This window comes from Molothrus ater, chromosome 1 (assembly GCF_012460135.2).
Source record: "Molothrus ater isolate BHLD 08-10-18 breed brown headed cowbird chromosome 1, BPBGC_Mater_1.1, whole genome shotgun sequence".
NCBI lineage: Eukaryota > Metazoa > Chordata > Aves > Passeriformes > Icteridae > Molothrus > Molothrus ater.
The window spans coordinates 129,903,295-129,916,594 of NC_050478.2; the positions used below are offsets into that span (position 1 = coordinate 129,903,295).

At 36.9% G+C, this 13,300-nt stretch overlaps 1 protein-coding gene across 1 annotated transcript in view; it reads right to left on the reverse strand.

Moving 5' to 3' along the window:
• VPS13B (vacuolar protein sorting 13 homolog B) overlaps positions 1-13,300 on the reverse strand; it is a 433,772-nt gene that overhangs the window by 89,645 nt on the left and 330,827 nt on the right. The window contains exon 36 of the mRNA XM_036379056.2: positions 5,318-5,725. Within this exon, the coding sequence (XP_036234949.1) occupies positions 5,318-5,725 (408 nt within the window). The remainder of the gene's footprint in view (positions 1-5,317; positions 5,726-13,300) is intronic.

Here is a 13,300-nt window from a genome sequence, read left to right on the forward strand (position 1 = left end):
ACAGAAAGCATAAAGTGTATAAAGAAAACATCTAGCTTTCACTGTTATATCTATTGTCTCGTGAATTTAAACAGTCTATTAAATTGACTTCCACGTAAATACTGTATCACCTACTATCACCACATACACACTGGGATCCCACTATCAAAAGAAATTCCAGTTGCAAAAAATATGTAACTAATTTCACAATAAAAACTGAAGAGATTAAAAACCCAACCGTATTTGTTCTGAATCATATTTAATCTGAAATACTTTTAAAGCTGAGTTACTCAGATAGCAAATGCAGGTCTACAAAATTAGTGCACACTGTCTTGAACAAAAGAAGGTTGAACAAAAAACCTTCAAGGAACTTTTAATTCTTTTTTTTACTCTCTGAAGTTAACATGCTAGTTCATCAGTAGCAATTCTGAACCCTATTACAAAGTATCAGTAGGGAATCTGACCAGGATTAATACTGGTACTCAGTCCCGGGATTAGATGGTGTCTTGTTTCATGGATTTCAGGCCATCTGTTCTTCCCTCCTACATTATACTCCTGCAGAACTATAAACGCACCTCCACCTCAGGGACTATAGAAAGGAATTAGAATTCTTCTGCTTTTCATTATCACAAGATTCAGTAACTCATTTCATTGTCAGGATAATCCCCTTTTACTCTTTCTTTTGTGCTTGCAGGATATGCCAAAATGACAAATAAAATCCCAGATGTTAGAGACCTGATGAGGTCTCCACCTTTCCTTGAGTGTTGGATTTAAGCTACTTGGGACACGGTGTCAAATCTGACAGGACCCCGATGCCCACACCCAATATTCATTAAGGTTTGTTAGTGATTTGTATAGCTGTCTACAAGCTGCACTTCCACCTCAGTCCTCAGTGGCCATTTAAATATTTAGTTTGTCCTCTGGCTTTTACTGACAGAGAATTAATTTCCTATTGTTCAAGTGTTGGAAAGAGTTTATATTTCTTTCTAAAAGTAACAAACGCCTTCTGGGTGTTGTAAATGGCTTGTTACTGCTGCATATTATTTTAGGTAGTCATATCTAATTTAAAGTTTTATTTCCCCATGGGCTAACTTGCATATCTGCAGCATCCAAAGGCTATGACAACGCCTTAGCAAAGTTTTCTCGGGGGAGTTAGTTAACTCCAAATTGAAGTTTGGTCTTCATGCTATACCAGTTCATATCTGCATTTAATTTCTAAAAGTACTGTAAAGTATCTCAAGTATGTAATTATTTTCAGGTTTAGTAAAAATACTTGCAATTATCATAGGCTCAACTAGTGTTTATTTTTTTCCCCCTTATTTATATGCTAAAGTAATCATTTCTACATATGGGACAAAGGGCTGGGGAATTCTGTGTATGATCTTTGGAATATTTTATGTCCGTAACTCTCTCAGTTCAGACACTGAGCAGCACGACTTCCCTCCCGTGTCCAGCCAGAGTAAAATAAGGCTCCACTGAGAGGCTACAGGCTTCTTGCTGTCTTTCACTTTGGGGAAAGAACGGTCCTCAACTTCTCTTAATTTATCTGCTCTTTTGGCAGGTAGGTAGTGCTAATTTCAACTACAAACCTGAACTAACTGAAAGCCATATGTTTAGACTTGCATTCTATTTTCTAGTATTTCTTGCTAAAACTTATTCAATTCTAATGCCCTGTGACAGTTAAGGAGTGAGTCACACACCTCAAGCACGGTACCAAGTGATCTCAGATCTGACTGGGTACATGGGACTCGAGCTCTAAGCATTTGTGGAAGATGCCATGTACTTCAGAAGAGAAAAATCACTGAATGAGGTCTAACAGCAGTTCTTGGAGTTAGGGTTTTCATCAACAGTACAAATACACTGCCAAGCTAAGTGTTTGGTTTTCAAAAAAATGGGTACAAGTTTTAACTCCAAGCCACAAAATATAAAATGACTAGAGATAATTGTTTTATTGAACATCACTATGATGAAGTCCCACCCTTAAGGGCATCAGGAAAACTATAATGGTAACCTCTTTTAAATTAAAATTATTATTTTTTTAAAGGGATTTTGTTTTGTTTTATTATTTTTTCTTTTTGTGCCAGTACACTGGAATACAGTCTACAACAGTAGTATTTTACTAAAACCAAAATAGTGAGTATTTAAACATGAGTACAGAGAGGAACATAAGTATTCTAACAGAAATAGTAACCATGTTGTTATAAGTAACTGTTGTACTAAAACCTGAAAAATGTCCAAAAGATGAAGTCCCTTGACACACTAAGGGTTTGGGGTTGTACAACAGCGCAGCAGTATATATAAAAATAGAGGTGTCTTAGTTTTATCCAATTGCAATGTGAGTGTTCAACACTTCTAATTAATTTTGTTAGAAGTGAAATCATTCAACTAATTAGCCCCAATTCTTTTCAGAAGCTAAAACTTAAGTTTCGTAAGAATTTAAGAAGAAAAATGAAACTAGAATGCCTTTAGTTTCGATGATTAAACTAGTACAGTCTAGAGGGAAAACTGATAATTAAAAGACAAATAAGTTGGATAGCAAGCTTTCTTCTTAATTTCAGCTGAAAAGAAATGAAAGCAATACACAAGGTCATGCACTTTTATTTTCCCCCTATAAGGGAAGGAAAATGCCGACAATATATATTCTTGTGAGATTTTGTTTTGCTCAATAATTCCTAGCAAATAGGATTCCTTACAAAACAACTTCATCTCCTGCATTGAACCTCATCTGGAAAAGGGGTCATTTACACTGTTTATAAAACACTGCCACATAAAACGTGTAAAAAACCATATTTCACTAAAAATAGCTTGCGTAAGTAAGGGATTAGAGTAGTTTCTACTGCTATAATTGTTCCTTTGTAGTTTTTTCCATGATGTTTTTGAATAGCGTTTTTAACTATGTTTATTAAAGTCAGCACATCAAAAAGGATCAAAGAGTAAGCTAGCGAGAACCAAAGAAACCCCAAGCGTATTGTGTTGTCTCACTGGGGAGTTATGCAGATTCAAGTAAACAAGTGCAAATTGTTGAGGTTTTAATGAAAATTTTCTACAATTATTGTATCTGAAGTCATTCTATATAATAACATCTGTACAGCAGATGGCCATACTGTACAAAAGGCAAGCAATGCTCCTTTTTCTTCCTCTGTTTTAACAGTACATCTGAGATGACTACTTTTGTCATTGCGCTTAGCTTGGTTCAGCAAATAATTCGTAAAATGCAGCTGCTGCAGATGGTCACAATAGTTATTCGACTGTAAAATCAAAGACACAGGGAAGTATTCACGTATTAGTTTCATTCTATTAAAAAACCCTGACATTAACCCTGTTCAGCTCAAAAGGTGTATCTATAAAACCTTTTATAAAAAGAACAGTAGTGAAGAACTGAGGTATTTAAATGCTCCTTCCTTTCAAGACATAGCTAAAAACTTTTAAAAATTGGGTTAGCTTGCATAATTTCTTTGTAATAATAAAACAAATCTAGTTAGCAACTGTGGTATTCTTCTAAAGGATTTTTAACATTAGATTATAATACCATTTCCCCCAAACGGAGTATTTTATCTTCTCTCCTGAAGTCATTAATTTCCACCTTGGTTTCTATCAGCACTTTAAATTCAGATTCACAACCATAAAAAAAAAATCCAAGCAATTTCTTAAAAGATTTTTTGACAATTTCAATCACTTTTGTGGAAGTGTGTCTTTTGCTCTAATTACAACTTAATTTATTGCACCATCACAACAGTATGCAAAACCTCATGCAGATGTACTTTTCTTCTTATAAAGCAGAGATAAAGTATTTTTAACTGGAAAAAAATGTGAAAAGCGTCTGCTGATGTCTACTAATTTTCTGGTTATGGAAGTTCTTTATATAGAATGACTAATGTCCATTTTCATTAGATTTGACATCAGTATTGCTCCACTTCACAATGCCTGCCAGACTATGACCATACTGAAGATTCATGTATGGCTTACACCGCGTAAAATAAAGATTGATTTCCTCAGACTGCCAGAAGAATTAAGAAACAGAACTTCATAGCTGAAAATGTTTCTGAGACTTAACATGCAGGGCAAGGTAGGTCCTCCTTCTGGGAGGATGAAAACCTCCAGGGTATGTGAAATACAGTGTGAGTTTGCCAAATTGCTTTATAGAACAGTGAGGGAGCAGCCCGGCTTTGATGTATCGAAGCATGATGTGGACACCATAACGTACCATGGGACAGATAATGCACAAATGATAGAGGGGAACCCATGGAAGGGAAGAGGATTATGAAACAGAAACAGAACTAAAACTATTTAAAGCACATTATAAAGGCTTTTCTCAGTTGCAGTTCCTTCTATGCTGGAGTTGTTATCAGAGTGGAAAAGCGTGGGAACACAGGCACTGTTCCTGCCTGCACTGCTGTTTATTAATGGATAAATCAAAAGTTTCTGGCCCCAGCACTTTCACGGGTTTTCATGTCCTATGAACCTTAAATTTTTCATTTTTAACTTTTAAAACAATAAAGAAGAACTGGAACTTGTTGGCCTGAGGAAAAATATTTCTGATGAAAAAGAAATAAATCACCACCTCAGCTGGCCAACAACTTGTTCCTCTCAGCTAGAGACCATTCTGCCTCTCAAACTACTCTTCCAACTACCTACATCTGGCTCATCTCCACACCATGGAAATATACCATCTTATTAATTTTATTGAAATGCTAATAAAACAATTTACAATGACTCTCAAAATATCTATTTTAAATGAGTCTCTGGTATCTGGTTAATTGTACCCGAGGCATAAAGCTTCTTTGCAGTGCTTCAGTAATGAGGCCAGAGTGCCTATTTTCCCTGTGTGACTCTCAGGTGTGCAGAGGAAACATGTAAAAATTGAAAACTTCATAAATCTGGAGAAGAATAACAGCATGACCCAATATTTACATAGTAGCACCTGTCAGGGCTCTGAACAATTATTTTTACATTTTTTTTAAGACAGAAACAAAGGTCCTAACAAGAAAATCTAGTTAAAGAGTGAAAACTGTCAAAATTTTGCCCTTTGAATTATGTGCTAAATTATTGGAATACCAGAGGGGTGGTTCTCATAATCACCATTTCAGCCAGAATTCCATCAATAAATTAGTAATTACAAGCTAGGGGATATTAACTACAGAATTAATCATTCTTGGGTGCTCCCTCACAGAAAGGAGAACTTGGGTAATAGAGTCTATCAGGGATTTGCTATTCTCTGTTGTGGATTTATGATGTTGGCTGGAACAGTTCCCTGCAATGCACCACACTTTGAAATGGTCACTAGACCACCACTTACACAAACCAGTAGCTCTTCCAACTTCAAAAAAAACCCTCTTACCTGCAGTTTTATGTCCACTTTTAATGTTCAGGCTTCCACTGAGGTTTGAGAAAGAGACTAACAAACAAGGTTTGCTGGGGTGTGGGATGGTTTCCATCAAAACAACCATTTGAACAGTGTGAATGGAAATTTTCTGGAAGCAGGAAAGGGCTTGCCACAAATTTTCTTGCATTGAAGCCTTTTGCACAGTGCTGGTGTGGGCTGCAGGTAGAAAGTCCTTTGTACTGGGGTGTCTGGATATCAAAGTGATGTCCTCATCTGGAATAATGCCAGCTGATGAAGCAGCCTCCTTCCTGGGCACATCTTCATTTGTGGTTATGATTTTCTTCAAGAACTGGTTTATTTGGTCAAGTCTGGCAAAACTGAGATTTGCTTTCAAAGGTTTTGATATGTCCACATTTATGTCAGCTGTAGGGGAGAATTGGAGAAAGAAACGTGATAAGCGATAGTGCAATTATTCAAGCTGTGTGCAAATATAAGCATTGAGTGGAAATAGCTTTTCCATCATATTTCCACCATGTTTCATTACAAGGACTGAATCAATGTTAAAACATAACAAAACAGCATTTTTAGCAATAAATCTGAATTAAAATATAATGAAAAATACTATAAGCAAACATCACTATGAACAGTTTTAAAGGAAGAAACAGGGTACAAAGTGGATTTTATCTCGTTTCTTCCCAGGGATCACCACAGAAACACACACACTTTATTTGAGTGTGTAGGAGGGGAGATACATTAGTTCTTTTGTGTAAGAATAAAAATATACTTCACATTCTCTTGAGTTTTATATCCAGAAGAACTATTTGACTAAACTCCAAAGCTAACAGCGAACATTTTCAACACATTTAAATGAGTGAATAACATGTGTATTGTGTTGTTTCCTACACAGTTCATATGCAGCAGTCTTCAATGCATTTTCAAGATGAAATGTGAAATAAAAAGCAAATACAAAAACTGAGGTACATTTAGATTTCTTCATTTTCCAGGGAGAGTGGAATAATGTATTGCTTTAAAATTTTTTTTAAAGTCATTTTTATTTTTAAAATGTTTTTCATCTCCTCACCAAAAAGGATTTTGGTGTTTCTCAGACTATTAAAAGACTCACAGAATTTTTAGGAACCACAATTAATATGAACAACATTGTTAATAGTCATATCTTGGTAGCTGAGATGTAGAAATTGGCAAAATTATTTCACAGATAGGAAGCAGGATTTTATGAAGGGAGAAACTTATTTCTGTGCCGTAGCATCAGTACGCAACAATTCCTTACAGAAATCCAGCTTTTAACTTAGTTTTTAGGATTTTTCATTTCAAATTCAGTTTTTTACCAGTAATGAGACAGCTACTCTAGTTAGTGGGAAAAGGGCTTTTCCCTTTGCTGTTTGACTGCCACTGCCCCAACCCCATGAACCAAAAGTGATTAAAATTCTGTGCATATATCTAAACTAGATGAAATGTTCAAACAGCACTACTTAGTTTTGAGTTTCATTATAAATATATACAGGAAACACTGTCTGTTGAAGGTTTTACACAGATTAATGAATATTTCATAGAAACTAGTTTCAAGTTGTCCAGGACCACATCTTACTTCTAACACTGATGCAAACTAATGAGCTTGATTTTCCCATTCTTTAGGTAAATTTTTACACCAACGCTAAAGGGTTGTAGGGACCGAGTTTCAGAGCTGCTTTTAAGAGCAGGTTTATACTGATTTCAGAGATTCACAGGCATGTGGCAAAGTACTTTTCTGATCCCCTCCCCCCAGAAATATCTGGCACATTTTCTACAAAGATAAGAGAAATTTATTAATGGCTGTGTAAGATCTGTCATACCTGAACTAAAAAAAACCAAAACAATATTAGAAAAATGTCTGCACTATTCCACAAGCTACAGCTACCTGATATTTAAGTCTGGAAAGCTATTTTGAACTAAGAACTTTAATTACTGGTTTTCTGAAAATGCTTTCTCTTGCACTGAAAGCCTTCCACACTAAACTAGGAACTGGCAAAACACTAGCTAATATGTGGGCCTAGCAGGAAGGCAAGTACCAAAGTTAGAAAGCTGGGGATTAGAAGAAAACAGGATTGGAGAGGGTTGTTAAACACTGAAACTGGCTGCCCAGGAAGGTGATGGAGTCACCATCCCTGGAAGTGTTCAAGAAGCAACTGGACATAGCACTTAATCAAGGTCTAGTTGACATGGTGTTGATCAAAGGTTGGACTCAATGATCTCAGAGGTCTTCTTCAACCTCAGTTATTCTGTGAAGATTTTCAGGCATCCAAAACCACAAAAGATCAACTTAAAAGATTTTCCAAAATCCTTATGTATTGACATTTTAATTAAAATCACAGGAAGAAAAATGTCATAATACTTTGGAAAAACTCCCTATCCTCTTGGCACTTGGAATATCCTAAGATTTGTCTGCCTTCTATGCAGACTTCACTGGACTTCTCCTTCCTTTGAATAAAGAAAGGAGTTAGGAAGAATTTAGAGACCCATGTGACATTATGACATTAATTTACTTACAATAGTCAAATGGGCTGTTTTTAAAATGAAATGTTAAAAAAACAACTAAACAACTGCCTTATAAATTTAAATTTCTCCCTTACTACTGCAGTAATAAAGGAGTAAAATAAACAAATGCTATTTATTGCTTTTGCTAAATAATTGAGTTTCTAAGTTAGTAAAGGAGGACCCTTATTCCTTGGTATGGCAACTTTCACATCCAATTTCTTTATCTAATACACATCTAATTGCCAGCACTTTCCTATGGTAATATATTTCAGAAGGGGGGAAAAAACCCAAGAAACCTCCCTGACACCCAAAAACTTCTTAGACCTAAGTTGACTCAGCAGATGCCAAGGGCTTAGACCAAAGCTTAACACACCCAAAAACTGAGTGTGAAGGATGGCAAAGGAGATGACCACAAAGGCAGAAGCTCCTTTTGGAGAAGACACAGGGTACTGGTGCAGCTCAGTGCTGGAACATACTGGGCACTTGGGCCTGTGCTTTTATCACTGCTCTTGGCCACTCATCCAAGAAGGCAATAAAAATAGGGCCACCAGGACACCAGAGAAATGCAAATGACTTCCCTCTTTTCTGTTTGGAAACTGTGCGTGTCACACAGAAAAATGCTGTCATGACTGATAACTTGACAAAGTTTTGTATGAAATTATTATTATCCAGTAAATCAGCCCTGACAGAATGTGGTGGCAGCCAGAAGCATAATTGCAGAAACTGTGACTTTGGAACCTTCACAAAATATTTTAACTATCTCATAATGATACAGGTTATTTTTACAACTGGTTAAAGATTATGTAAAGAGATTCTTTGGTATTTTAAGTAAAACATTCAAAAAGAAAAGAAGAAACACAATTGAGCAATCTTTAGTCTTTGACCTCTTTTATACATTATCATTAGGAATGTAAAAGAAACTTTAACATTCCTGCTAAGGAAAATATATTTAAGTGATGGACAGAACAATGAAAACTGATGAAACATGAAGAGCTATTTATAGGAGTTGATGAAGATAGATATTCAGCTGCTTCACCAGACAGTCAAAATGCACTAAAAAGAGCTTTAAAATCTATGAATCACACAGATTCAACTGGAATAAATTTTTTGGGGTGCAAAATCCAAGTGTAACTGTTTTTTTTAGATTATTTTAAACACCTGGGAAGAACAGCACATAACACTGTGCAGATTCTATACCCGTAGGAAAACACAGGCTTCCTGTAACTCCACTAACTCTTTGAATTGCCCAAAATTACATCAGAATCAACACAGAGCAAAAGGTAGTTCAAAGTCATCTTTAACGCCTCAATAACAACGCCTTCTCCTTCGCCTATTAATGACTGGCTACCAAAATTATAACCCAATGCATTCTTTAGATTTAAGATGCATTAGCAATAACTTATTTTGCCAGGTGTTATCTATTTCCAGCAAAAAAAAGAGAAAAATTTACTGTGCTTGCAAATTGAGTGCATCAAGTGAGTTATTTCTGTTATGCTTAAAGCAGAGGGAACTACTTGGTATCAAAGCAATTTTTGATTACAGTACAGCATTTGAGTGTAGAATTTGAATTGCTCTTTCTCTTCCTCAATTTCTTCACTACTTCTCTTTAGATTGCTCAGTAAATCCATGTATTTCAATTATTAGTTTCTAATTAGCCTTCACATCTTTCTGAACAGCAGCTAGGAAACAGAATGATGAAATAACTAGTGAGTTAAAAGGAGATTAGATAAATATAAATAAATTACACTTATTATATGCTCCCACCACACCAGGAGATGACTTAACAGTGGAGGAAAAAGAAACACTTTGGAATAATGAAATCAGAGAGGGAATTCAGGTCCCAGAGGCGATTCTACAGAGTTTTATGTTAATGTACACCTTGTGGGGGACCAAAAATCAACTGGAATAGTTTCCTGAAAACCGTTTCCAGCTATTTTCTCATTTTAAAAGTTCCAACTTCACTTGACCCGTTAGTCATCATATTACTTACATTTATTATGTATTTTGAAATCTATTACAAAAAACCCAATGGATTCAATATGGCCTGTTTGAACTAAATCATAACAACTATAAAAAGAAACCTATGAGCAGCATTCTGAAATTTCTGTCTGAAGCAATTTCTTTCTTTGTCATTTTATTACTTAGAGCTTCAGATAAAAAAATTCAGGGTTCTAAGTATTTTATTCTTGTTCTCCATAACATTCAAATTTGTATTGGGAAGATATAATTTTCATCTGTGAACGTGGGATAATGATGTTACTCAAAAGGACTTTTTATTTGGAAGGCTAAGGATGAACAAGCAACACAAAAATAATGAAAGCTCCTAGCATTGTTGGTCCAGGTAAATTCCAGCTTACTGAAGCTGGGAGCTTCAGTGGACTTATTCTAATATATGCCATAAGTTAATGTACAAAATGTTACTACTTCTATGACTTAAAAACTACCATAGTATTTTCTTAATCTTAGACACCAGAGAGTAAATGCCATGAAAATCAGTCATAAGCTGAATAAGGACATGCTGGATCAATAGGCCAAGTCTATGAGGTTCAAAAGGTGAAATATGAGCCCTGCACTTGTGTCACAACAATCCTATACAGTGCTATAGCTTGGGGGAAAGGTGTCTGGAAAGCTGCTTCTTGGAAAAGGACTCGTGGGTGCTGGTTGACAAGAGCTGAACAGGAGCCAGCATGCCCAGGTGGCCAAGGAGGCCAAAGGCATCCTGGTTGTATCACCAATAGTGTGGCCAGCAGGACCAGGGCAACAACTGCCCCCAGTACTGGGCACTGGTGAGGCCACATGTCAAGTGCTGTGTCCAGTTCTGGGCCCCTCACTAGACAAAGGACATTGAGGGGCTGGAGAGTGTCCAGAGAAGGGCAATCAAGCTGGTGAAGGGTCTGGAGAGTAAATCTTATGACAAGATTTACTGAGGGAGCTGGGCTTGTTTAACCTGGAGAAAAGGAGGCTCAAGGGGGACCTTACTGGTCTCTACAACTTCCTGAAAGGAGACTGGAGCCAGGTGGGGATTGGCCTCTTCTACCAGGCAACTAGCGACAGGACAAGAGGAAATGGCCTCAAACTGTGCCAGTGGAAGTCCAGTTCAGGAAGAATTTTTTCACTGAAAAGGGTGGTCAGGCATTGGAACGGGCTGCCCAGAGAGGTGATAGAGTCACCATCCCTTGAAGTATTTAAGGAATGACTGGACATGGCACTTAAGGCTATGATTTAGTTGCCATGGCAGTGCTAGGTCAAAGGTTGGACTTGATGATCTTGGAGGTCTTTGCCAAACTTAATGATTCTATCATTTATAAGACCCCAGCCTTTTCAAAGACCAAGAAATGCTGATATGTGTGAGAGAAAAATATGCCATTTTCTAAGAATTGATTAATTTTCCACAACATTGTTTCAGCAGTGGATCTTTTATTTCTCACAGCTGAAACAGAAAAGGCCAGATCTTTCTCCTTGAGGTTGGACATGGATCTCCCTCCCCCCTTCCCCAAGAAGGCTGTAAAATATTAAACTTCTTAATATACAGTACTTCTGTAGAAAAAAACCCTACTATTTATCCTAAACTCTTAAGATGATTTAATTTCCTAGTCCTAAACAGGAGAGGAGCAGATGATGGCATGAAAGAGTTTACCAACAGTGGTATTCTTTCTCCCTTAGCCACCCATCCTGATGTAGAGACTTTAAGCAGAGGAAATATGAGGAAGGTAAAGGTAATCTTGAGCCCTGATTCTGATTTGGAGTCAGGATGGCCCCTCAGCAAATGGTAATGGCTGAATTGCAAAAATTAAATTTATAAAAATAGGAAGGAAAGAGACATGTAAAGACCAGTTGTACTGTTCTCAATTGGCTGGTCAAGCATCAAAAGAGACACAAATTAAGAGAAATTGAAAAGCAAGAAGAATCCCAACTAATTGTTTTTATCCTCTAATTCATCATTCCCAATTTGGATCAAGGGAAAACGAGGAAGAAACTTGAGACTAGGCTTCAGAGGCCATCTGCAGTCCATCTTGCATTCTGCTTCTGTGAGACAGATGCCAGTTAGTCTAGAAGAGACTGGTAGTCACTGCTCAGTATTCCTACCCGCTGCTGTCTGTGCTGCAGCCCCACAGAAGCAGCACTCCAAGGTCAATATGGCAAACTAGAGCCTTCAGGGAGTTAAATCACCCTGAACTGTGCTGGGTGCTCCCCAGCAGGAATAACAATTTCTTCCATGACCTAGTGTGTCACTGACATTATGTGAAGGTGACACTTGGGCATTAACAGCTCCAGCTTTGAGATCTCAGACAAGGCTCAGAGTGATGCAATTCTATTAATTTTTTTAAACTGGCACAAGTAAACCAAGATAAATTGTTGTAGGTCAAGAAGCCCAAAGATGCCATTAATAAACAATGGAGGGTTACTGTCATTCAGTAGATGCTGACTGAAATTAAGCAACTGTGCAGCTATCAAATGCAGCTCAGTACAATACAGGAGTGTGCCAAGGGCTGAATGCTGAGGCCAAAAATTATAATGGGGGCATCAGGAAGGATGCCCCCATTATAATTTTCACTATCATGAAAGGAAAACCCAGGCTAAGGGAAACATTAACTCCCTTAACAGAGAGTCAGGGAAGATGAAGCACAATATAGTGAGACGAAATAAATTGTTCCAGGTCATGGAGCACGTTTGTGGAAAAGAAAAGAACCCATAAATACTAACCCTCTATTTTCTGCTTAGCTTCTGAATAATACATCTATATTAAGAAGCACATGGGAAGAAAAAAAAAGGAACGTTTCTGAAAATTGAGCAAATGTCTGAAATAAGCATTAAAAGAATGCAAATAGACTGAAAAAGATTATAAGAAAATGTTTTTCAACTTCTCCATGTGGGTCCAGTGTGTAGTTTTCATTTTCTGTACTCAGACATATAAGAAATGATATTTAAAATAAGTGTTGTAGACAGTGTTTTTAGAAAGTTACTTTGATGATTTTCCTCATTATTACACGGATATTACAGACAATAGATGTGTCAAGTCCAAAGCAATACCTACAGGCTGGTACACCTGTTTGGAATATTTCTCTTTGCCCTCTTAATCAAATATATATCATTTCATGGCTACAGTGTCAGTGCTTTAAAAACTTGTTTGTAAAAGAGAAAAGGGAAAAAAAAGCCCTACTAGAAAGCTCAAAAGTTTTGCAAATGACCCAGAGTTAATTAGAAAAGTCTGCACCCTGGCTAGTTCCCCTTCTCACGTGTCAGCTCTCATTAAATCAAAAAATTCTCCTTTCAAAGTTAACAAACACCATGGTTAACAAAACTGTTAAACTGGGATCAAGTGGGCACATTCCTAGGTTTATATATGATGTCATGCTAAGCAGCCCACAGCTGAACTTGCAAGTCGTATGAATGATTTTTCAATATATTAAGTATCTGATCTAATGCTAATTTTCTCTCTATAGGCTAACTGTGCTGGGAACAGGT